Source organism: Mercenaria mercenaria, chromosome 8, assembly GCF_021730395.1.
Source record: "Mercenaria mercenaria strain notata chromosome 8, MADL_Memer_1, whole genome shotgun sequence".
Lineage (NCBI taxonomy): Eukaryota > Metazoa > Mollusca > Bivalvia > Venerida > Veneridae > Mercenaria > Mercenaria mercenaria.
Window position 1 is genome coordinate 6094688 of NC_069368.1, and position 27880 is coordinate 6122567.

At 35.7% G+C, this 27880-nt stretch overlaps 1 protein-coding gene across 1 annotated transcript; it reads right to left on the reverse strand.

Annotated features, from left to right (window-relative positions):
• Window positions 1-513: 513 nt before the first annotated feature.
• On the reverse strand, window positions 514-27168 carry LOC123523138 (NACHT and WD repeat domain-containing protein 2-like). The gene is made up of 10 exons (XM_045300799.2): window positions 26799-27168; window positions 21498-21586; window positions 20245-20361; window positions 14807-15010; window positions 13849-13990; window positions 8400-9035; window positions 6965-7104; window positions 3773-6820; window positions 3448-3570; window positions 514-3301 (listed from the first exon to the last, which is right to left on the reverse strand). Exons 1-10 carry the CDS (start codon window positions 26908-26910, stop codon window positions 2768-2770), a joined length of 5145 nt encoding a protein of 1714 aa, XP_045156734.2. The 5' UTR covers window positions 26911-27168; the 3' UTR covers window positions 514-2767.
• Window positions 27169-27880: the final 712 nt, after the last annotated feature.

A 27880-nucleotide genomic window follows, 5' to 3' on the forward strand; every position in this document is an offset into this window, starting at 1 on the left:
TGATAGTGAACAAGTGTTGCAAGTTTTAAATCAATAGCTTTGACAGTTTAGGAGAAAAGCTGACCTAAACACAAAACTTAACCAAGAAATCTGATTTTCTAAGGCCAAAAGGGGCCATAATTCTTGCAAAAAGCAGAATGGAGTTATGTTTCTTGCTGTACAGAGTCAGCTTTGGATGGCAAACAAGAGTTGCAAGTTTCAAAGCAATAGCTTTGATAGTTTAGCAGAAAAGTTGATCTAAACATAAAACTTAACCAAGAAATCTGATATTTTCTAAGTCCAAAAGGGGCCATAATTTTTGCAAAAAGCAGGATGGAGTTATGTTTCTTGCTGTACAGAGTCAGCTTTTGATGTTGAACAAGTGTTGCAAGTTTCAAAGCAATAGCTTTGAAAGTTTAGGAGAAAAGCTGACCTAAACATTAAACTTGACCAGGCAATGCCGACGCCGACTCCGATCAAGTGATGACAATAATTTTTTTCTTCAAAAAGTCAGATGAGCTAAAAATAAACAAATTGTTATAACTTTTCAAATTTTTATTATTGATATCTATTATCACAGATAGCTTCATTTATAAATAATTAAATTTACAATACATCCGACTATTCAAGCACTAGTTACTGGGTTTGTTAATGACCATCCGCAGAAATATATGAGGTCAATGTTATAAGTTTGGGGCGAGTCCAAAATTTATCATACTGGCCTCACATATTTCCGTTGAGGGTCACTAACAAACCTAGTATGTAGTATGATTCATCGACTGGAGGGTCACTAACAAACCTAGTATGTGGTATGTTTTGTCGACCAGAGGGTCACTAACAAACCTAGTATGTGGTATGTTTTGTCGACCGGAGGGTCACTAACAAACACAATTATCAATATGTTTTGTCGACCACCTTTTCTAGCCAAACCGGGCAACAAAATTAACTGACCCTCCACATAAATTTAGGGGGAGACAATGTGACCCATCTTTTAATAAATGAAAATGTTAGAAACTTATGGGAGGTAAGAAAAGAATAGTGTTTTTTGTTATTAGACAGACTGAGATTTAAGGTGGCATACGGGTTCACATACGCAAACATAAATGGTCCTCAACTGAAAAAACCCGTACACTGTGTCGAATTTATATAGAAAATATATATCAAATATGCAATATACAAGATTGTGCGTTGTTTAATCTTAGTAGCTAAAATTATACAAAATAATGTAACAAGTAATATAACCTATAGCATATTTACAATACAAAACTAAATTATGTAGTAAATGACCAAATATATAAATGCAAACGTTCAGTTTTCTGCAGTTCTGAAGAACAAAAGAAACGCCAGACAATAAATCCAAATGATTTTGTATACAGAGTACAAATACGATGGTAATCACAATCGGCAATTTCCGTATTATTTCGTATTCTCAGAATGCAATTCGGAATTTGTGGACATAAATACTGAAACCGGATAATGCCGAAATAGCATACGTATAATTTTTCGGCATCCTGCCAAAATCGCTATTCCATAACAACAGGGTAATGACGAAATCGCATACGTATAATTTTTCGGCATCCTGCCAAAATCGCTATTCCGTAACAACAGGGTAATGCCGAAATCGCATACGTATAATTTTTCGGCATCCTGCCAAAATCGCTATTTCGTAACAACAGGGTAATGCCGAAACCTCATACGTATAATTTTTCGGCATCCTGCCAAAATCGCTATTCCGTAACAACAGGGTAAATCGCATACGTATAATTTTTCGGCATCCTGCCAAAATCGCTATTCCGTAACAACCGGGTAATGCCGAAATCGCATACGTATATTTTTTCGGCATCCTGCCAAAATCGCTATTCCGTTACAACCGGGTAATGCCGAAATCGCATACGTATAATTTTTCGGCATCCTGCCAAAATCACTATTCCGTAACAACCGGGTAATGCCGAAATCGCATACGTATAATTTTTCGGCATCCTGCCAAAATCACTATTCCGTAACAACCGGATAATGCAGAAATCGCCTACGTATAATTTTTCGGCATCTTTCGGCCAAAATAACCGGATAATACCAATATCGCATACGGAGAATACTAATCGAATGGAAAATGTAAATTATCATTATGTGTCCAATAACCAATCAAACTGGCAATGATTTTTGATTTTTCTGAATATCAGTGTGTGCATGCAGTTCATGTGTTAAATATAAATAGGCATAAGATCACAGTTACTTGCCACTGGTCAACAATACGGAAGTGGTTACCCGTAAAACAGTTCCTCGATTTGATGGTGAATGCTAATGAAGATTTAAATGAAAGACATGAGATAAATAGCATAATGTAGGACAGGAGAAATGACATAGTTGACAAATGTAAAATTTGACAGACGTAACATGAAGTGTATTTTGCACAATTTACACTAGCTTCCTAGAAATATTCGACATTGTAAGTATAACTGAACCGCTATAAATAAACTAGTATTGGTGCGCGAGGGCGTTTTCAAAGATAGGAAAACAAAATGCATTACCTGACAAGAATTTTCCTAAACAATGTAGAACAGTAACATAAATCATTTTAATTTAGTAAAATTTACATTTAAAATTTGCTCAAATACTTTCTTTTAGTGTTAGATCTAGTTACTCGATTTTCTTTTAAAACTACATGATTGAGGCATTCAAAAACGCCCTTACCGTTCCTTGATCCTATACCTTTGTCATAACCTGTTGATATACTGTATAATACACCAGTTGGCAGTGAGCTTGCATTTTGCAATAAGTCACATTTTTATCACAACAGCCTACATGAGCTTGACTTTTTTACAGTTTTCTTTTTATACACCACTGTCCCCTGTCTACCTATAACATTCATTTCATTTTCATTCAGAGTTATGTGTTTTATCTGTTCTGATTTTGTATTTTCCTTTAACGCCTCTCTGACTTTCTCTGGAAGTTCAAATTTCGATATATCTCTCATTGATTTGACACCGAGAATTTGTGCCAGACGATCCTCCATGTTTGTATACTTGTACTTCCGGTCATGGTCACGTAAAGCTAGCACAAATAGTTTTTTATTGTCTTTACCAATAACCACGATGAGATTCATTGATGGAACTACTTCAAGGAACTCTGGAACACAGTGTAGAAAACATTTTGCAACTATCTGGCTATCACTGATGCGGCATACTTTCACACACGGCGCCGGTATAGTATCAATAAACACAGCATGCTCTCCCTTGCTCGATAGCCGGACGCAAGTCACGTCACCCTTACTTGAATTTGGCAGAAGTTTCTTTATACGTTTGCATCGCTCAAGTTCAAAAACCTGCAAAAATATAAGCAACGGTGATTACAATTTAAAACCTGCAACTAAACCTTTCATTACACATATAACTTTTTCTTTCCAGTTATTGGGCCATGTCGACGCGATCACATGCGAGTTATAATCTAACCTTCTTATTTGATACTAACCTGTAGTTCCGAGTCAATGCATATTGATCCATCATCAGCTATATCATTTATGCCGTCACGGCTTACTTCCGTGAGGGATCCTATAGCACCAAATCCCTCTGTTTTAAATGCTGTCACAACAACCTGAAGAAAACATTTCCAAATTTAATAAAATTTAATAACGAATTTATATAATCACTGAGGTGGATGAGACACTATGAATAGCTGAGGTTAAAAGTAGAAAATACATAACATGCATAACATTAAAAAATGCATTGTAGATAGATTTATGTCATTCTTATTTATAAAGATTCAAATTCTTTATTTACTTAAAGCTTAATCTGACCTGCAATCCATCGTCCACAGTAATAAGGATCAGATCAATGACCTCACAGTAGTGAATTGCAATGACGTCACCAGCGAGGTCAATAGTCAGCGTCTCGTCGTCTTCCATCGATTCCTGGATCAGTAACTGTGAAGGCCCAATCCCTACAAAAGCATTCGTTTTTGTAAACATTCCACTTGTGCAATCGTCAAATTTCCCAACAACTTCAAAGGCGGGGACGGAATAGAGTTCTGCCTTTTCCTCCATAAGAATACACATGTAATCTCCCCTTCTTGAAAGTTTCACACTTTTACATCCTGGCACTGACATCGTTTTGAGCAGTTTTCCAGTCTCAATGTTAATGACAGAAATCGAATTCGACTGAGCGTTTCCGGTGCAGACTACAACGACAGATGCATCCTTTGAGTTGGCAATACTTAAAACATGTCCGTATCTATCAAACGGAAGCAGTGTCCCTGCTTTTCCGCTGGCAAGATCAATTATTTCTACCCCAAAGTAATCAATATAGTGGTAAGCTTTACTGCTTTTTGGCGGTTGAACGCGAGTCAGAAATATAATGTTACTTTGATTTGAGAATGCTATATTTTTCACAGAATATTCTTGCTGCTTGACAGACGACATCTTTTCCATTGTAAGCACTTTCTGGATATCCCAAACATTGATCACTGAACCGTTCTGCTGTGCGGTAATTGCCACAGAACTATTCCGCCCTACGACTAGATCATGAATATCATTTCCATGAGCCTGAAATACAGCCACCAAGTTTCCGCTGATGGAATCCCACATCATTATGTTGGGCGATAACTCTGCTGCCAAGATAAACTTGTCGTCTGCCGAAAACTGGACTTGAAAAAGATATCGGAAAGGATTCGGGCCTTTTGATATTTTAAGTAGCCTCGGTTTTGTGCTGACGTTTTTAAGACTCCATATAATAGGATACTTTCGTTTTACTAAACTGACGAAAGCTCCCTCTTTATTTGACAAACTCAGTTCGGAGACTTCTTGTGACGCGTAACTATCAGCCGACATAATTTCTTCCGGAAATGAGCTCTGTGGATTGTACGTAACCACTTCTTCCCCAAACGTCTTCGATAAGTCGTTTACATCAAATATTTTGATTGCGCAGTCAACTGTCGAACCAATTATGGCCAGTCTTCCATCAGACGTCAGTTGAATACAGCTAACACAATTCGTCACCGGAAGTTGCTTTACGCGTTTGCCTGTATAAATTTTATACATGTCAAGAGACCCATCGCCTATCAAGATGTACTTTTCACACTGTGTGACCGCAAGCTGGACATAGGCATTCACTTTTCTGTAGTTGTTTAGATCGCGGACCTTTTTACCATGATGGATCTCGTACACGGCGTTATCCATACACACATAGTTCCGGCTCACTGTAATATCATGAAAGATATTGGCAGAAGACAGTTTGTGTTCGTTTACAATTCGCAGACTATCTGTTTCCAAAGTGTAAATATACTGACTACCTGGTCGGCACTCACAGACGATATATCTTTCATCCCGGCTGGGGTATAAGCCAAACTGGTGGTAGCACTCGGACTTCATCTTTGGTAGAGATACTTCATTTACGAGGGTACCTTTGCTGGTATCCCAAGACTGTACGCTGCCATTTAGGCAAATCGAGACAACCCTAGTATCTTTCCGCAAAAGCAGGTTGTCTCCATTATCGGCCGTGGCGCCTTCAATTGACCTAGTAAGCGAACTAATTGGAACTTCGTACATCTGCACTGGAACAACAACCGACGAGTGCACTATGCCTTGCTCGTCACATTTGTGAAGAAGATCACGTATTTTTGGCATTGTGTTGATCATATCGATCAGACGGCCCGTTACCTCTAAAGCTAGGTTCTCTGGATAATCATCGAGTGTAACTCCAGCAATTCTCAAAGTGTCTGCAAGTGCCTGTATCTCAGTGTCCTCGAACACCGTTAAGGCCAACTCAAAATCTTCAACAACAAACTGCAACCCAGACGTGGTAATTTTTGTCCACAACCAATTATAACTGAAGAGACATTTATCAAAAAGTTCCTGTTTGTTCCCACATTTTATCAGATGGAACGGCAATTCTGTTAACTTGCGTTTATTGTACAAAGTTCCTTTTTTACTGCGACACAGGACTAGAGCATGCGCAGGGACATTCCTGTCCTCGGCGCCATCATCCGTTGTAAGAGCCAATCTTGACTTGAGGAAAACGCTGTATCTGAATGGTTTCGCTTTGCCGCTCCAAGTGCCAAGAAAATATTCTGCGATATTTCTGTGTATTTTAACCTTTATCTCTTCGTCAACCAAGTATCGTTCAGCTGCAGCCTCTTTGAACATTCTGTGATACCAGTTAAAAACTTCAACATTACCTGCGTCACGTTCGACGAGAAAAACACCAAGTTCGAGACGAAGTCTTGTCCACAGAAATGGAGGGATTCTGCGTATCGGGGGCAACCAGAACAGAAATATTGAGTTAAGCACTTCATCGTCCAGGGACAACAAATCAAGCAGCTCCATTTCTGAAAGTCCCTCTCTAGCTGCAGTAATATAGGCAAGCGCGTGTCTGACCAAGACTCTCCCATGATGCAATTCTAATCGCCGGAAGAAGTTGTTTAGAGCCTCCTTCAATGAAGAGGAAACCATATTTAAGCTGACTGTGGTATACGATTTCCAAGTGAGAATTTCTTCCAACATTACCCTTGAAAATAATGGAAGGCTGCAATTTGAGAATATATCGTGGATAATGGCGCTCTGATTAGAGGTTATAGTCCTACCACACTCGGAAAGCCGAGCATTGATAATATCCATACTATGTACGTCACCTAATGCCGGAAGAGGTTCCGCATTGGATGCTTTGTCTCCCAGATGTGTTTTGAATCGTCTGAGCAAAGTAAACACAGATGGAACAAAGGATATGACGATTTTGACATTTTTAGGCAAATACTTTGGTAGCCATTGGAATGTAAACGGATCAAAAGAAACAGACAACTGGTCCACGGAGTCAAGAAAGATGAGCAGAGGTCTCGGGTGCGAAGTTACCTCCTGAAAAGACAGGAAAAAATGTTTTGATGTTTCAATCAATACCAAACGCAAAACTTTTACAATACAGTTTAGTAAGCCAGTGCATATACCATAACAATCACGAAGTTTTCAGAGTGTATATATTATTTTTTCAAAAGGACTCACCTTTAAAATGTCAGAGAAAAAGGTGACTAGCTCCTTGAATTCTGAAGGAATGTTAGATTTATCCATGCCATAGGCATCACAAATTTGAGAGCACAGACTCTGCAGTGTCAGTAGAATATGTGAACTTCTAGGGCTTGTCCCTGAAATTTAAAATGACCAAAAAATATATGTAAATTGCATATGATTTTGAGCGTTTCATTAAGCGGACATGATTAACGGTCTAAATGTTGCATTGTGTAAGGGAGACAATCTAATCTGAGTTGTAAGAAGTTGAGTTTCACGTTTTGAGAGAATATAACAATACTGCGGAACACAATCAAGAATGAATAAAATATATCAAAGTAAAAAATGAATGGGTGGGGAAGTGGGGACTGACGTGACTCGGAGAGACAAGAAACAAAAGAAACTAAATTTTAAGGGATAAAACGGACAGATGTAACGTGGGGAGGGGGAGGTGTGACGAAATACTAAAAGACAACACCATAAAAATCAAGACACTAAAACTAAAAAAATGTTTTGTTGGGGGTGGAGGACGGTAGTGTGGGAGAAGATATGGACGGGGTGGTGGTGACGGGATATTAAGAGACAATATCTGGAAACACAAGAAACTGAAAGTATAAAGAACGTTTGTTTTGTGGGGATGTGGTAGGCGAGTGCGAAGGTTAAAGTGGAGGGGGGCAAATGTTGACAGGATACTAAAGGTATCAAGAAACACATGAAACTAAAAGGAAAAACAATGTTTTTGTTGCGGCGGGGTCTGGTGGAAGGTAATGTGGGGTGTGGGTAACGAGATCATTAGAATTAACATTGAGAAGCACGATAAATAAGAAAAAATGCTCGTAGTTGTGTGCAGGTATGATGACATGTTGACACACAGATGTATAAACAGCATTTCTACACACCCACACACACACACACCCACACACCCAGCCCAAAACCCCTCCACCCAACTTCGACTTCACAGAAGTGAATAACAAAATATATTCAAAGAAGACAAAAGAAACAGACGCTGTATTTTGAAAATGAATTCTGACAGACAATCACGAATGCAGTTTTGTTGAGAAAAAATATAGCTAAGTACAAAATGGGGCATAATCTTATCACATTGATAGCTGGAGTTATGGAACCTTTGTCATTTAATCAAGTATAAATATGGCGAAGAAGTGTGAGAAGACTTGTTTAGTTGTAATGTGTACTTAGATACTAACTAGCTCACAATGGCAAACAGAATTTTGTTCAAAATTAAATGAACTGATTTTGGTACAAAACTTTTTCTGTGAATGACGTTAGACCATGCGGGTAATCTTATGGAAAGGACCGACGAAACTAATGTTGTTTATCCGAAAATAAACACTTTTTTTCTTAAAACTTATAGCGAATGTATATACATATAATCATAACTGTATTTGTTAGCATAACCTAACTAAAAACTTACCGAGAAATCTCATAATGATTACAGGTGGTTTTGCTGATATGACCCATTTCTTCGCTTCCTTCGCACACTTTGCAATAACTGCAGTTTTTCCAGTTCCACTTTCACCATACACTGCCAGAGGACGATTGTTCGAACCATCTTTTATGTACTTCTCGATAGCTTTCAGAACACCACTTCTGCCAAAGAAGATGCTACTCCATTTGTTGCGTATAAGAAGACTCTGGCGTATTTCTTTTGTTTGCTCATCTTCGTTCAAATTTTTCTCCTCCAAATTTGAATCAATCAGCCAAGTCATCTTGTCATAGAACGCTTGGGCCAATTTGTTTAAATAATCAGAGTTATCCGAAACACTGACACCAGCACTGTCACTCCAATGTGTTGAAAGACGAACTATATTGTCTTGGTGCAGTTTCTCTGGGATATCATTGTCTCTTAGTAATTTTAGCCTATCCTGAGCCTCAGTATCAATTTGTGCGGAACTGCCATTTTCAGCCGGAAGTAAGTCAATGAATTTCATTGCTCTGTGGTGATGGACGTTTTGGTGCAAATCCTCTATATCTCGAATGAAGCATAAACATTTCTTGTTTATGTCTTTCGAGCTCTGAAGCAGACCAAGTTCTATTTCTTCTTGCGTCACTGCAAAAACATCAAGATTCAATTTGAAACTGCGGCCAATAACAAAGAAGAGCTGTCAGTGGACAGCACGCTCGACTATTCTCAGTGCTTGATAGTATAATATAAGCAATGAGTAAAACTTTAACATTACAATGAGCATATTCTAAGTCGAAAAGGGGCCATAATTCAGTCAAAATGCGTGATAGAGTTGCCTCCTCCTTTTTACAGACTAGGGTCATGATGGTAAACAAGTATGCAAAATATGAAAGCAACATCTCAATGGACTTTGAAAATATTTGGGGTGGTACGCAAACTTCATACCCAACTCTTTTCTTCTTGGGCGTCTTATCAAGCTATCCGCAGCGGGGTGCGAGAACAGCCGCCGCAGAGACTTTCTGATATCAGACAGACCTGTCATTTACATTGAAATATAGAAGGATTAAATTTTGTTTTGACCATTCTTATTTCCTGCTTTGATATTTAAATTTATCACTGTTCCTACCATAAAATTCATTTTCTTATCTTTCCACTGGTGTATTTTTCGGCGAACGCCGTCTAAATTCGTTTTCGTTACCTATGCCACGTGACTTCAGTTTGCAAATCAAACTATTTGATAACGCATTATAGATAATTTATCAAAATGGAAGATTTATGCAACACTCTGCCTGATTGGACAAGAGTGTCAATTTCTTTCACTCTGTTGATTGTGCTATGCTGAGTGAAATGTAGACAAAGCGTTTATCCTAAACGACGCTGTTCACAGTTTTAAAGCTAACTTTGGCTCAGTATATTTAGCAAGAATATTGATATATCTCAAAATGATAAGTAAGTTTAATAAATATGATAAAAACCTGTTCAAATACCAACATATATCAAATTAAAGAAAGAGCTGAATACGGTCTGCGTATCACATGAATAAGGGTGTGATAAGAGTCTTTTATGTAGAGAAGTGCTTTTTAAAAGATTTTCCTTGTTACAATTGTCGTCTGTATATGAAAAGGTTTCTTGCTTTTGTGACTTATTCAGATTGCATATTAAAATGAGTACTTGTTTGCTTTGATATATTTGTTATAAATTATTTAACTGATTTATTATATATGAATATTTTTCTTAAGTATGGTATGCAAATATTGAACTCAGTTGAAATCTGTTTCATTATATATATGCTATATAATGACTGAATCTCATTACACTGAAATGAAGGTAGGCTGCATACAGTTTATCTATGTGATATGACTACGGTCAAACTTTGCTTATGAAACAGAAATATTGAAATAATTACAATTGTATGTTTTGCTTGACCTTCGCATTTTTATAGGTGTGACGTCATTGTCCAAAGATCCATGAATAGGAAATATGCATTTGTTAAAGCGGGATCAGTTGGCCTATTATAGAAATAAATAAAAATAATAAATAAAAAAATCCTTTAATTGATTTTTCCCATATATTCTAATCAAACTTGATTGGTAGCATCTTTATTAGGCCCGCTGCCAACTTTGTTCAGCTAGGGCATTTGACCCCTTTTAGGGGCTGCTAGAGCTAAAACTAGAAATGCCTTTATACAGCGTTTCATGAACAGCTTGGTGGGTCTTTGTCATACTTGGTCTGGAGCATCATTATAAGGTCCTCTTCCAAATTTATTTATATAGGAACTTGGGCCCTATTAGGCCGGGACCACTATAGCTAAAAGTAGATATGCCTTTCATCGCATTAACCACTAAAATGTAATGGATTTTTATCAAACTCGATGTGTAACAATGTATCGTAAGGTCTCCTGCTATTTTGTTACAAATGGGGATAGGGACCAATTTAGCTAAAAATATAAACACGTTTAATGACCTCTTCTCATGAACCGCTTCATGAATCTTCATCAAACTACTGCTGTAATTATTCGTCTAAGGATAAACGAAACAAAATTGCAACCCTACGAAACCTTTGCGAAAAATTAAAAGAGAACCATTTAAATTGTTAAAGTGCGGTGTTTAGTTTTGCAATTTGAAAAATGTTAGATGAAAGATGAATGTTAGATGAAAAATTCATAAACTTCTTTCCTTATTACAATTCGCCGACCATCAGTTTTAAAGATATTTCTTGTTTATTTATGTAACACTATTTCTTCTTGCTTCCAATTTCATTTGAAATCAACCATAGTATTTCCCTATGTAACCTATATAAAATGCAAGCAAATCACGTCTTTCGCTAACTTTAAAGGACATTTAGTACTGTTTCTCCTTTGAAACAAATTTTATCACTGTTATGACGTGAAAGTATAACAAACAAAGAGAATGATGATACAAAAATATTTAAAGTAATTCAATAGCATCTTGCTTCCATTTGCATTTAAAAACGGCTAATATTGCATTTTAACCACTCTGTCCAAAATGTCCGAATTATCTGTTAGCAGATAAGAGTCTAGCTCTGTCTTGCTTGAAGTATTCCGTAGTAGAGGCAAAGATGTTAGAATTATTATAGCTGGAATACAATTGTATAGCTTAAGTTTTTTTTGACTGATTGTTTAAAAATAAAGGTTTAAAATATTGCCTTGATCGCATTTTGTGTTACATATCGTTTATTTTATGTAAAAAAACTGATGTCAAATATTACTGTGTATTGCGGTCAATGTCACAGCCACGTGACATTGTTACGGTCAAAAATGTAAATTGTCGCAACCACGTGTCATTGAAATATTCGGTCTTAGAATGTAACAGATTGTTACATATGAAATGTCAAAAATCACAGTTTATAGTTTTGTAAATTTAACATCCGCGCTACACTGTGACTGACAGAATATATCGGTTGCATTTTTGTAAAAAGTGAAATAAATCAGATAAGTGTGTGCGAAATAAAAATAGTATAACGTTTGATATTCAGTATAGAAATTATAAACAAAATCAGAATTCTTATCGGCTTTTACAGGGTTTTCGCTTCCATAGTTATTTATCAGAACCGGATCAATGCATAACCGAATAAATCACAGATATATGAACATACAGCTGTATTATTTTTCTGTTATTATATGTATTACAAGATTGCTATATGATATAATCGACTGATAGATAGATTAAGCACTACTGAAAGTATATAAAATATACTACTGACACATAGATTCGAGTACTTAATTTTAATTATCATGTTTACGAAGCTTACAGTCGAACAAATAGTTGTCAAAACTATTCTAAGTCTAAATGTGAACAATGGACTGACATGATATATCTTTTAACTTGATATGTTTTAATTTAAAATGAATTTCAATATTACAGTAATATTGATTAAAATGAAATAGCATATAGCAGGATACCATAAAACTTCTGTAAACACAGCAGGTATCCGTGCCTGTAAGGGTCAGTTATAAAAAGAAAAACTTTATGATGAAATGAAATGAAAGAAAATGAACTAGATTTTTAAATAAATCATCAAATTTCAATCCTAAAAATCTATCATATAACGTTGACTTTTTCGGAAATTATTGTGAATACTTTTGATCACAGAAATGCAAATTTACATAACTGCATGCAGTGTGCGCTATCCATACTGATAAACAACCAGATGTTCTGTTGCGCAACATATTATACTTAATTAACTAAGCAAATACAAATGAGATAGTGGTCAGTGAACCAAAAATTTTAGTACTTAATTATTTGACTGGTGTCTTAAATTGTTATTTCTTTCTGTACTGTTACATATTGTAAATACATATGTTTTTAATTGTTGCAAGTAAAAGTTTCCACAATGTCAGACTGCCTTAGTCCATTCCATAGCTTGTACTCAAAAATGAACTTTAATTTGAATAACCAGGTATCTCCACACCGAAAGAAAGCCTAGAAGCAAAATGTTATTGTAACACTAAATGTTATAAATCGAGTTTTAAAAGCTGTTGATGAATCAAAATATCTTATCTGGATATCTTTAATTCACAATTTGAATGTTTTCAATTAAAATTTCAATCACATATCACTGCTGAAAATGATTTTTATGATTTTAATTTATATGACTATATTTACATCATAGCTATGTTGGTTATTGATTCTGTTCATATCTGAGGTGATCGTGAAACTGTTTTATCCAAAATTCTTGCATTAAATATAAGGACTCCCATTTCGTCCTTCCTATTCTTTTATAGACTACCATGGTTCCCCGGTTCGTCTCGGGTACCATGTCGAACATCTGATGAATGAGAATGATTGGTGATAAGTGTTACCTTACAGGTAGATAAGGGGAGAAACTCGCATATCAAATTTGTCTTATCAACGGTAAATACACGGTATTGTCCCTTGATGAAAGAACTCTAGTTTGACATGTTAACATTTATTCTAAGTCGAAGAGGGGCCATAATTCAGCCAAAATGTTTGACAGAGTTGCCTCCTCCTTTTTACAGACTGTGGTAATGATGGTAAACAAGTATGCAAAATATGAAAGCAATATCTCAATGGACTTTGAAAATATTCGGGGTTGTACGCAAACTTTAACATTTATTCTAAGTCGAAAAGGGGCCATAATTCAGTCAAAATGCTTGATAGAGTTGCCTCCTCCTTTTTACAGACTTGGGTCATGATGGTAAACAAGTATGCAAAATATGAAAGCAATATCTCAATGGACTTTGAAAATATTTGGGGTGGTACGCAAACTTTAACATTTGTATGACGCTCACGCTCACGTCGACGCCGTGGCGAGTGGATAGCTCCCCTTTTGTTCGAATAGTGGAGCTAAAAACAAATGAAATCAGGAAAGTAATAGACATTTACATCTACTAATATTCTGAGAAAAATAACGTCCGACGTGGTCAATTTGACGATAAAACAGACTTCAAATGTTCAAAGGCCAGTATCTTAATTACCTGAATTAAAATATTTCTCCTTTGTTTGTCCACCTATTTCGCCATTATCAAACGCTTTTTCAGCACCAGCCATTAGAATATCTCTAAGCTCCTCGAATGTATCTTGCCACTCATCACGGGAAGCTCTCTTAAGATCATCATCCTGGGAAAATAGTAAATCTTTGATTGAATGTACCATCTAAATAAACAGAAACTCAACAATTCAATGTTTTCACAGTGTTTACCTCCCCTGACAGCATAATCAGACAGCTGTGTTAGAGACGCTCTGTATGTCTATTTAATGAAAAGAAGTTTATTTTTGTCCAAAATTTCACATTAACAAATATATCAAAGTTATCCAAACTCAAACAAATGAAACTACAGGTAGGCCTATGAAAATGTACACATTCGCTCTAAACGAATCAAGAAAAGCCTTAGCCTTTTCAAAATAAATTTTCTCAACTGATGAAAAGACAAGTTTAAAAGCGGAAGCAAACTGATTTCTTTTAATATCTAAAAACATCAACTCGTACTTGTAAGAGTCATACAGTAGTCAATGATTCTTGGACTATTTACTGCTTTTAAGTACATGAAGGACAAAACACAAAAACAAGGTAGTGGACCCGTAATGATCGGAAGTTTCCGTACGTCTGCTGTTTTGCCTTTCTTCGGCCATAAATACAGTTCATATGAAGAACGCCTTTTGTAACAACCGAAAAATGCCGAATTAACGTACATGCAACATCGAAATCGTAAAGAAATTATCGACTGTTATTTACGGATTCATACGAAAAATGGCTTCTATAAGTACAGAAAAAAACATAAGGAGAAAACGCAACTGAACAGAAACTCCCGGTAATTATGGGCCAATTACTCCAAGCTCAAAGAACCATTAGAATACAGATCCTGACTAAGAAATGAATTTTGCGATCTGCAGAGGATTTCCAACTTAAGTATTGACAAGGATGCAATTTTATACCGAGCTATCGTAGTTTTTCAGTATACTGTCGATGGGCTGAAGAACGTATTGCGGCGGCACGATGTTTTCATCTCTAAGATACCAAATGTCTAGAACACTTAGATCGTCTTCATCGTCCTCAAGGTTCTTGCGAATGATTTCAAACTCATCTGCGTCAATGGATGCAGGAATAGGGCGGTAGCCATACTTTTGTCCGATAAGCATCTGGAAATGTAGAAAAAAACGTTTTGAAAGCAGACTTAACATTATAAACATTGGGATTTTACAGGTGGTTAGCTCCTGTTGCTTTTTTTTAAGAAAACATGGCGCTTCGCGTATTTAGCGCCAAAATCTGTGATTCCAATATGAATATGTACAAAAACTATGATGAAAAAAACATGGAAGGACAGTTAAAAAGCACTGGCCTCCAGATCGTACAACAACAGAAAAAAATGAACAGAAAATTAATGCTATATTACTTAAGAAAGCTTTTAAATTTAATTACTGACAGACTATATGTTATGGAAACACCTAAGAATTAAAGTATGTGAAGTTGGCGAGAAATTCTACATTGGACATTTGAATAGAGAACGACATTGGACATTTAAAGAGTGAAGTTGGCGAGAAATAAAACATTCGACATTGAACTTTCGAAACAAAAACGACATTGAACATTCAAACCCAGAATGACATTGGACATTCAAACCGCGAACGACATTGAACATTCGAAATAGGAATGACATTGGACATTCGAAACAAGAACGAAAATGGACATTCGAAACAAAAACGACACTGGAAATTGGAATCCAGAACTCATTGGACATTCAAACTCAGAACGACATTGGACATTCGAAACAAAAACGACATTGAACATTTAAACCCAGAACGACATTGGACATTCAAACCACAAACGACATTGGACATTCGTAACAGAAACGACATTGGACATTCGAAACAAGAACGAAACTGGACATCGTTTTGGATTCGAATGTCTAATGTCGTTCTGGATTCGAATGTTCGAAGTCGTTCTGGATTTGAATGTCCAATGTCGTTCTGGCTTCGAATGTCCAATGTTGTTCTGAGTTTGAATGTCCAATGTCGTTCTAGTTTCGAATATCCAATGTCGTTCTGGAATCGAATGTCCAATGTCGTCCTGGATTCTAATGTCCCATGTCCTTATTTTTTCCAATGTTGTTTCGAATGTCCGATGTCGTTCCTGTTTTGAATGTCCAATTTCGTTTTGGGCTTGAATGTTCAATGTCGCCTTTGTTTCGAATGTCCAATGTCGAACGTTTAACTTCTCGCCAACTTCACGCTTTAAACGTTCAATGTCATTCTCTATACCAATGTCAAATGTTGAATGTCGAACTTCCCGCCAACTTCACACACTTTGAGAATTAGTTGTTTTTACTCTACTGAAAAGCGTTGATGTAAACTGCATGAATTATGAATATCTGTATTTAACGTTTTAAAGATTTTTCCATGGTGTATTGGTCAAGACTGCGGGAAGTTTTTATTGCCGAGGCGGCCAGGGTTCGATTTCCTACTCGGGCATCTTTTTTTTCTTGATTTGGTACTAATTAAGATAGTTTAGAAACAAAAAACTCATATTCTGATATGTATAATACGACCAGACTTCAGTTTTAAAGAAGTATCATTTCAGACAGGAAAATAGAAATACAGTTGAATATCGTTACCTCGACATCGATTAGCTCGATACTCCGGTTAGCACGATGTGTTTGATTCGGTCCCGATTTTTCCCTATTCATCTTAATGTAATTATTTATCATTACCTCGATATGATTAGCTCGATATTTTGTTTAATTCGATGAGATTTTTCAGTCCCGTCAACTTACCTTTACTGTTTTTACCCCTGGTTTCGTCGATATCACAGCTTGTCAAAAAATATCCATGTCATTTGTAAGGTGTGAAAATCAACCTATTGTTGTCCGGCGATGTATTAATCATATTCAAGTTAGTTTGTGTGTTTGTTTTGTTTGTTATTTAATCTTTAATCCAATTTAAATATCAGGAAGTTTTGCATTTAATTCCCAATAATTAGTCTTATAAAACACCGTGCAAGCAGGAAAGCTATTTTCGAAAATAAAAACTAATTTGGATGAAATATTTTCTGTTTGACTGAGTAAAAATCAACCATTTAGGATTGAGTAACAATATGCGTATTTAACTGGCAAATTTTCGTTATCGAAGCACAGTCAAAATGACTACTCAACTAGAAACATTACCGCTGCATTCAGACTTGATTAGGGAAGGAATAAAAATGCTAATGTTTAAATGTATATTTTCAAAAATTAAAAAGTTGTATGTATGTATTTGATTAACATGATTTATTTGTCAATAAAATTAAAGTCATATTTACGTTTTATATTATTTCTTTCCACTTTCAAGCCCTCTGGAAAAAAGCATAAGATATAATGACAATAAAGACACAAGTACAAAGTAGTCCCTGATAGTCGATATCGTTACGTCGAACTTCGGATACGTCGATGCAATTTTTTCATTCCCTTGAATATCGAGGTAACGGTATTCGACTGTATTGTTATCAAAATTGGCCATCAACAAAAGCTTTTATGATATTTTACATCAAATTCGGAATTAAGACAACAGTTACTGCAGTTTCACGCGAGTTTGCAAATTGTCAGGAATATGGACAGAAGGTCGGTAAATATGGCGTGAAAAATATGCGATTTATGCGTAACGAAAACATGTGTTATAACATTTACGGAACACTTGTTGCGAATCAAGATTCATTCTAAGGGCGATAAATTTTCTCTTTTTTAGTACTTTATTTGATTATAAAAATACAGGGAAAAATTCAGTGCAAATGCAGCCGTAAGACAAATTGTTACTGAAATGAGGAAAACCATACGTTTATTTTCTTTTTTCGTGTTTAATCATTAATTGTAACTTTATCGTCTTACTTTAAAAAAAACGAAACGAAATCTTTGGGAAAATAACGCAAAATAGTTAATTTTTTTTTAACATAAAAGACATTAATTGTGTGTAAATAATTCACATTTTACTCTAAATTGCTGCAGTTGCAGATCTCCTGAGGAAACATTAACCCGCTGCTAGCTATAGTTTCTGTAATAGATTTTATCGACTTTTACGTCGCCAAATGAACTTTCATGAAACTCAACATAAAATGGACCTCATTCTACTATACAGTCAAACCTGTACTACAACACCAACTCCAGATAAAGGCCACTTCTATAAAACCTGCTTATAAATGATACTATTTTCTCTTCACTTTTGACCCAAAATAGAGTAAACTTTCCTGTACTGGGAGACCACCTGTAAACAAAGGCCACTTGTTTTCATTTCGCACAAGCGGCCTTCACGGACATGTTTAACTATACATTCAAACTCGTATATAAGGACCATGCCTGACAGAACCAAAAAGTTGTCTTTATTTTGCAGTCATTCTGTATTCATGAGCACATGTATACATGTCTGTCTGAGTCTGGACAACTTTTGAAATATTTGTTCAATTGACATTTTGAACAATAAGAGCTGTCGGAGAAGTTTCAATCCATTCCCATTAGTGGGTACTGAGATACCAGCTTACATATAAGAATTTATATCCCAAAACTGCTAAGCTGAAAAAGGCGCATAATTTTGTAAAATGCAAAATAGAGTTATTGACCCTTTGCACTGCATGTCATATCATGACAGTGAACAAGTGTGTGAAGATTCAATCCTTTCCCATTAGTGGATACTGAGATACCAGCTTACATACAAAAACTTAACCAAAAACTGCTAAGTCGTAAAATGGGCATAATTAAAAAAAAATGCAAAGTAGATTTATGGGACCTGCACAGTGCATGTTAGATCATGACAGTGAACAAGTGTGTGAAGTTTCAATCCATTCTCATTAGTGGAAACTGAGATACCAGCTTACATATAAAAAGTTAACCAAAAACTGATAAGTGGAAATAGGGGCATAATTTTGAACAAAAAAAAGGTAGGGGCATAATTTTGAAAAAACAAAAAAACAAAGTAGAGTTATGGGATCTGCTTAGCGCATGTCAGATCATGACAGTGAACAAGTGTGTGAAGTTTAAATTCATTCTCATTAGTGAGTACTGAGATTACCAGCTTACATACAAAACCTTAACCAAAAATTTCTAAGTCGAAAAAGGGGCATAATTTTGTAAAAAAAGCAAAATAGAGGTATGGAACCTGTGCAATGTTAGTCAGTTTATCACAGTGAATAAGTGTGTGAAGTTTCAATCCATTCCCACAAGTGGTTACTTAAGATACCAGCTTACATACAAAAACTTAATCAAATCGGGACGCCGACGCCAACGCAGACGCAGACGCCGACGCACGGACGAATCCAATAGCTCTACTATTCTATGAATAGTCGAGCTAAAAATAAGATTTTTATCATTAAAAAGACTGCAGCAGTACAATATATAAATAAATAGGAAATAAAATTAGTGGTCTTTATAGCCAGGTGCAAGGTCTCTGTTTACAGGTGGTCCTTGGCAACAAGTTTGACTGTACTCTCATATTTTACCAGGAGAACAGTTCCTAAATGTAATATTTCATTTAAGCCGTATCTTAAAGTTGTAAAAGCTGATTAAATATTTTGTATAGAAGACTTGTCCTTGAAAAAAATGAGACGTTCTTTCTGGTGTTTCGAAAAGGAAAAATGTCATCTAGTAACAAAATTTTGCAAATGGAATATCGCTTAAGTTTCAAAACATTTGAAATGGGCAGCGCTAAATTGTATTTCACTTCTTACCTTTCTAAAAATTGCTTAAAACAAATTTCATCTAGTAATAAAATGATGCTAAAGTTTCAAACATTTACAATGGGCTGTTCAGTTCTTACGTTTCTAAAAATTGCTTAGAACGTATTTTGCTTTAAACACCAAATAAATCCAGTAACACATGTGATTTAACTGCGATTAATCGGGTCTAGGATGTTGGCCATCTAGCTGATATTGTCACTTTTACTTAGATCACGTACAGCTCAAATCAACAGATAATCAAATTTCCGCAAACTCCTGTTATTGATTCTTAGAGACTTTCTTCAACATCTGAGACTAAAAAATGGTGAAATTTGATAGACACACACTTGAAGCAGTGTGTTAATAGATCAGTTTTTTTTAACATATAATTTAGAAGGATACCCGCTGGTCAATTGAACGTAACACTGACCCTTTGTCCAGTTAAACAAACTAAAACTTGCACTTAAAAAATGTATGGGTATGGACTAGAGCGTGCGTGGGTAGAACCACCGATCTACTGTAAGCCAGCTGGGTAGCTTCCTCACATGAAAGATTTCTAACCCCCAAGCAAAGACTGGGCCCACAGATGAGGGTTAAGTGATTCGAAGACAGCAACTTTAAACCACTTGGCCACAGAGGCCCCTGCAAACTCGAGTTTTATGTGCACGTATTGTTTTCTAAACATTTTAATTATACAAACCACAAAGTTCGGCCCTACAGAGACATTCTGACAGTTTTGTATTTCTTTCAGACAGCATGCTGACGTCATGTGATCGTTCTGGGCTTCGTTTGTAACACCCCATCGCATGTCAACCATCTGTAAAACAAATAAACGTTGCATTATTATATACTGGAGGTTTTGAAAACTGTGTTCTTATTGAACGGGTTGCCGGTCAATTGTCAAAAATATTTTCCCGAGAAGGATTGATGGCTGACACTTTTGACTTTTGACCTGCAGCCCAGTAATAAAGTGTTCTATTACATGACATCAGATATAATTTAAAAAAAAATCCTCAACTTTAGCCTTTAGTTCAACAAACATGTGTGGAACTATCGACCGGTCAATATCACAAACTTTAATGGACTGGCGATTTATAAAAGTGATCCGGTAATAATTTCTAATTATCCTGGGCCCCATATATTCACGTTCTGTATTAAATACTTCAGCAAAAGTCCAAAGATTGTATTTGTCCTCACAATACGATGAGTAATTCAGATACATATTTAAATAGACTAGTTTACGGCCATTTGTTGCAAATATAAACGCGCTAATTTTGTGATCGATTTATTGTTGTTGTTTTTTTATATAACTTCTGTAAAAAATAACCATTAACATACGTATCAAGGCAACAATTTCTTTTTCTTGTTTTGAATTGTTGAGACTAGATCCTACATATATATAACATTTAACCTTCAGCCTACTTTCTGCCTTTGCGACCAGTCCAGACCAAGATCAGCCGGCACTGTTCGCCATTCAGCCAGTATCTTTTTGGTAAGCACCCCTTATAACACTTAATGGTGCTGTCCAAATTGAAATATGGACAAGTTCATTATAGAAATTCAGCAGGGTAAGGATTAAATGCATTTGTTACTGGAGAACAATTCTTTTTTAATCGATTTACCGTATTTTGTACAGAATATATAGCTTAGTCAGGGAATAAACAGGTATGCTAGTCGGCAATTATAAGAACTGTTCTGAAACCAGAATCTTGCTGCGTAACCGCATTCCTCATCTTCACTAAATTACGTGATAATGTACGAATGTCACACGTAATTATCTAGATTTATTCAAATCAGCAAATACTCTTAAAGTACCTTGATACTATATCCACTTCGGCGTACCAGCAATTCATTTATCAACAATGTCCTGATACTTCCGCGTCCCTATTCTAAACCACTTTAAGTACTATTTGAGGTTTTTAATTGTTTTGCGAACAAAATGTAAAATATTACCTGAAAACTGACGCCATATTTTCTCTTGGCATAGTCAGAGATCTTTGGGTACACGTCTTGTAACAGCATATTTCTTTCTTCTGCCATATCTGCAAAAATGAAAAAAGAGAATTATTATATGAACTGTAGTAATAAATATTATGACAAGAAGGGAATTTCCCCTGAATTTCCTGGCAGTTTCTTGCTGAAACCACTTGTCACATTGCTGTACGTGCCTTATTCATAATGTGAACTTAAGCTACTATCTGGGGTTTCTTATTTGGGTTAATTTTAAGTGTGTTTGTTTGAATGCAAATATGTTTCTTGAACAAAACAAAGTCCTCAATTTTCATTCGATTTTCATAAAGTATTTACTCTGTCAAAAAATACAGTGTGTCCAACAGCTCAGATTGAAAGTTTGTTCACCTAATGTAGAGTGCATTCGGTGTATTAATTACTCAATGATGAGTTTGGGGAATTACAATAATTAATAGTTTCCTTATTTTGATATGCATGTTGATCAGTTTACAACCGGGAAATGAAGAGTGAGATAGAATACACTTGATGTATAAACTTTATTACCAAAAACATCTCTATAGGGCAAAACTGCCTCCATTAAAAGGCAGAAATATTGTATTCTGTTTCAACTAGCAATGGTCTGAGGTTACAAAACTGACCCAGTCTACGAACTGCATTATCTGATTGGCTGATTCTGGACTCGAGTTTTAAACTGACAAATGGTAATATTGCAGTCTACGACTGGAGTCAATTCAACTTTCTAGAGCTAAAACCTAAGTACGGACTTTTTAGTGGTGTTCGCTGTACAGAGGTTTTACAAAACACATTAGTGGCGCGTTGGAAATATGCGTACGTCTGTGTGGGCATATTAGAAGTTATATGTATAACTAGCGTGATAAAACTAAAAAGAATATAATTTTATCATAAAACCCCAGATACGCTCCTGAACAGGAATGAGTATCTTAAGCCAGTACAATCAAGTTGATACATTTAAACGTATTTAAAATATCGGCAACTACGTGAGGCAGGAATTTGTAATTAGTTTTTGGAGTTCATTACCTATTCTATTTGCTTAGCTAGATAAGGCAGGATTCGATCTAAGGTCACTGCTAATCCAGTCGGCATACATGAAACAAATCACTGTATGATAATTTACCTATATAGTTCAAAGGAGGTAGATTTTCTTTAAAAGAAAAATCTGCTTTTCATGAAAAGTTATAGAAATTTATCATTTTCTATAGCCTACATAGTGGTGCACAATCATTCATTTATCGAGTTGTTAGGAACCCAAACTACCGCAGGATAAACTTTCTTGAAGTGGCTATACAAGCCTTCAAGTAGAAAAGTAACATTAATTACATTTAAACATCTGTTTGAACAAATATATGAAATATATGTGCATGTTGAACATAAATAAAAACCACAATTTGTTGCGCTGAATGATTTTCATAGGAAAACTGTTCATGACTTGTTAGAGCACTTAATATGAAAACTTTGTCAGACGTTTTTGAAGTAATTATGTAATGATTTTTTTACATATTTGTTAAAATAAGCAGTTATAAATATATAAGTTTTAAGATAAATGGTATATGACCGCAGAACTTTTAACATAAAAATTGTATAGACCTACTGCTAAAGATTTTGAACAAAATATTTACGGGTGTTCGAAAGTTTATTAAAACTAATTATAACGTTTCCATAATACCTGATTTCATTTTAATGTATCAATAACTATGCGCTGAACCTGTCTTAGCAGCCACCTCTATTAAGCACATCCACTTGCCTTAAGTGGCCGATCAGCTAACTTCAAAATTGACTTTTTGTTCAATCTCAAGTAGACATGTGCGTGTAGCAGCCAGATTGTCTCATTACCTTGGTTGCCTGGCAACATTTCGCACATCTTCGCAGCAACCGTGTCCATGAGTGGTGTGGAGGGCAATACCCTTTGGCTCCATCCTTATGCCATGTCGATAGCTTCTTTACATATTGGGTTTTTTTTTGGGAAACGTAACTGAATAAATTACCATGTTTCTAACTTAAAATGGTTTTATTATTTTAAAATATATGCATGCATATTAAAACAATCTCTCAGAATAATACCGTTTCTTTTGGATAATTATTTTTATGATTTAATTTTTGTGGCAAGGTCGATCCCTTATGTTGCAAGAACTTGAGCCCAACCAATTTTGCTTTTTACTGTATCGTAAATGGTTTGTTTTTGTATGCATTGAAATATGATTAAACTTAAAATGTTTGATCAAACTTCCCAGTGAGCATGTAATGTCAATATTTGATTGGTGGAACATCGACAAATACGACAGATCCGAGAAAAGTCCGAAGTCTGCACAGAATAAAAAACATGAACCACGTCATTTTACTGTGTGAATGATTATGCGCAAAAATGCATTGAGTCACTAACTTTCCGTTGGAATGCTAAATTGTTTCTTTAACTAATAATTAAATAACCGTGAGTGGTCAAATATCGGATATATGTCGTTAACATCGGTCCGCCATGTTACCAATGCTGGCTAGATACAGCTTTATCTCGTTTAACAAATACAGTCAAACCTGTATGAAGCAGCCAGTCAAGGGAGCAACCATTCTGGCTGCCTAAAGCAGGTGGCTGCATAAGACAAGTTGATATTTGAACATTAGTCAATTTGTGAAGTTAGCTGACTGACTGCTTAATACAAGTGGCTGTTTAATACGAGTGGCTGTTAAGGCAGGTTCAACTGTACACAGATATTCACTTTAAGCAAAATTACATATTTCCATTTTCATTATTTATCAGCGCGTCCATCTTTTAGGCTAATAAGCCTGAGGGAACGCATACACACGCTTGTTATTGCTTTATTGTCACTCCAGTCCTGATGCTATAGTCTGTGGGTATTCGACTGTAAAAAATTGGTGGCTTAAGGGGGCTTAATGACAAATCCAGTGTTAAGTCACTGTCATGACGGAAGCCTGACCTTAACTATAGCTGTCTTTTCAATAAATGAATAGCCCCGTCCTGCGTTATGACCTTTAAAACTGGGATTGGACTTTCTTAACACGTTTAATTACAGGAAAATGAAAAGATCTGCTGTTTGTGTGAAGATCTGTAAAAACGTGTATGCCAGTAATCTGTTGAAATGCATAAAAAATATAAAAAATGCGGGTTTTTTTATAAATTACTCGCGAATGGCATTTCATATGTTGCCATAATATGTAATTTGAAGTGAAGCGACGTAATAAAGGCATAAAATTTACTTGGCCTATATACACTGAACTTAAAGTGTAGGGCAATTGAAACAAATCGCCAGGGACGGATCCAGGATCTTGGGTCGGGTGCAAACTATTAGTACCCTTAAAGTTTATTTTTATGTGATGTATAAGAAGACGGAGAGTGACTGTTTTGTTCTGTTCACCCGTGTTGTAGTAATAATACTAAATGAAGACATGCAAACGAAGCGAGTTGAAAATTTCATTGATTGCAACCACCGAGTAATGATCATGTTACGTGAAAGTTTTTGTTTGCGACCTTAGAATATTACCTGGTTATAACTGTAGTATGAATTGCGAGCGCAGCGAGCAAGAATAATTTGTATTCTTTCAGTTTCGTCCGCTGTGGTATTAGATATATGTGCGAGTGAAACGAGAAGAACATGTATGATGTTAACAGGTTTTATCTTTTGTAAATAAGGAACATATGCTAGCGAAACGTTCAGAAAATATCCAATATTAATAGGAATATCGCACCCCATGGTTTTAATCATACAGTCAACTCGCCAATAGAGAATCACTGCCAATAGCGGGTCACTTGAAAATAAAATGTGAATCTCTCTAATACATATTAGAGTATACAATGTTTAAGTATCCAGTAATATAAACTTATCACTTACCAATTATTACACAAAAGATGATGGATCTAATCTAATGAGTTTGAGTTCCATGAATAGATAACTCTTGCAACCAGTTGGATTTTAGCACTCTTGAATTCTTCGAAGTAGAATATTTTTGATCATACCTCACAGTTTCTTAGATAAAACCACACAAATTTGGTACCATTTTCAAGAGTGAAACACACACTTTCATAGGAATCATATGATTATGAATTTTAGATTGACTTTGATGAAAAAAGTGCCATCAAGCAGAGGCGGCCATTTAGTCAATAAAGGGTCACCCATATCAGGGATAATCAAAAGATTGTTTATTCTGCTTAAAAATACAAATCAATGGTTGATTTGATGTAATAATGGTTTGAACTGGCAAATTTAGATAAATGAATAAGGTTCTGTGCATCAATACTTTTTTGTTTTAGATATAGTTGGTGCTAATTATGCTTAGAATACAACTGTGAAAACTAGCACTATATTCCTTTTACCTAGTATCTCCAGTTTGAAATGTAAACATATTGATTCTCATTATATTCTGCCTTGAAATGTTTATTTCCAATACCGCAGTCATGTTTGTCAGAAAAAAGACTGTTTTAAATGGATAGAAAATATGATAAACTAGGTGACCCTCTATTGGCAAAAGTGACCCCCTATTGGTGAATCGGACAGGTTTAAATATTTCATCATAACTTCAGACATAAAAGATAGATTCATATAAGCGGCAAACATTTAAATGAATGTGAGCAACAGTTTTAAGTGTTAGTAAGTTTAGATATCATGAAAGTCTAAACATTCTTCACCACATGCTAAAAGTGTTGATAGTGACCCGCTATTGGCGAGTTATCTGTACCAATGCTTGATTTGCGAGCGAAGCGAGCAGAAAATTGTTCATATCTTTAGCCCTTAATTACACAGAAAAAAACGTATGTCTGGCAGATTTTAGGGGCAGAGGGCGCCGGGTGTGCACATCCTTCAATCCACTACTGATCCCGTTATTTGATATTCAACCCATTCCCTCCTAAAACTAGTCCCCCACTTAACTCCACCACTGCAAATCGTACACCATACAGAAATCATAAATTTCTCGACTTTACTTCAAACGATATTATACATGCACATGGTAATGATATAGACATTTTCTTTTTATTGAATGTCGAAGTGGTAGTTTATAAACATAGCTTCTGTTTCAAACAAAACAGCGTTTTGAAGCAAACAATGGGCGGTATTTATTGGGCACTTAACAGAGATGTTAAGATAAAAAGCGACTGAATTCACAAGCATTAATTTCATTTCGTTTAAATTAAAGATATATATATAATATACATGCAATTTTAATGACTCGCGTAATCAAGGAATGAAGTCCTCGGTATTTAAACTTTACAATATGACAAACAGTAACCCGGAAACTAGAGGTTAAAATAAAAATTACCTGAAAACGTTGAACTTAAGAACACTCTAATGATCCTGCTAGCTGCCGGCGAGACTTCGTCGGCTGAACCGTCAAGGATCCCTAACATCTCGCCGGTCTCTGGCTCATCCATGGTCCAATCCCCTACCACGCCCTTATGTACACAGAAATATTTAAGTTTAATATCACATTTTAATATCACGAACACACCTTTCAATATACTAACAGTACTTAACAACAAGGTCAGTACGTAAGAAAAATTCACAAGTACTGTATATATCACCGTTTTTCTCTCATTAATATTGATACAGGTTTTTATCTTACTTATTGTATACTGATATATGTAGGTTAATAGAAAAGCGCGATATGTCTTACTCTAGCTCTAACTACCCACTAGTGTAATAGGTTGTACTATTTACATTGGCAACCACTGGGGCGAGTCAGTTGTGGATATCGGCAAAGGGAGAACAGTCTTGGTGGATAAAGGAAATAGCGGATAATCTGATTTGTAGGTGACATATTAAATGTTGATTAATACATGCCATAGGCGTAGGAGCAGGGGAGACGGACAGGGTGGGGTGGGGGGCTGCCCTCTCCCCAGTTGTAAGAGTGGAAACTTTTGACCCCAAAAACTTGATTTTTCTCAGGAAAAACAGTAAGATAAAGGAAAAAAGCCAATTTGGGAGTGCATTTAGATGTACTGATATGAATTTGATGTGATGTCTATTGTCACTAAGGGGGAAGAACGTTTCTTTTGTTTGTACGAAAAATTTTAGAGAAAATCTGCGTGTGCACGTATTGTAGTACCAAAGAAATCAGTACACATATTAGTACGTGCGCACGTACTACTGCGCACGTATTACTTACTACGTGCACACATAGAATTATTTAAAGAAGCTTATAGTTTGAAAAACATCTACGCATGTATTGCTTTAAAACACATCTGTGAATATATAACTTATTACGTGGACACGAAATATATATTACGTGCGGACGTATTACTTAATATGTGCGCAGGTGTTTCTTCTACTATTACGTGCGCATGTACTAGAATTTGCATTGATGTTTCTTATACTAATGCTGCGTTTACACTTAGCCACGAT

What these genes read in the sequence shown, in the direction of transcription:
- LOC123523138 (XM_045300799.2), bottom strand. Translation starts at nt 26,910, where the DNA reads ATGGATGAGCCAGAGACCGGCGAGATGTTAGGGATCCTTGACGGTTCA. An exon ending in AATATGGCGTCAGTTTTCAG is followed by an intron (nt 20,362 to 21,497) that starts GTAATATTTTAC and finishes TTTGTTTTACAG; the next exon opens with ATGGTTGACATGCGATGGGG. An exon ending in TTTTCTCTGACATTTTAAAG is followed by an intron (nt 6,821 to 6,964) that starts GTGAGTCCTTTT and finishes CTGTCTTTTCAG; the next exon opens with GAGGTAACTTCGCACCCGAG.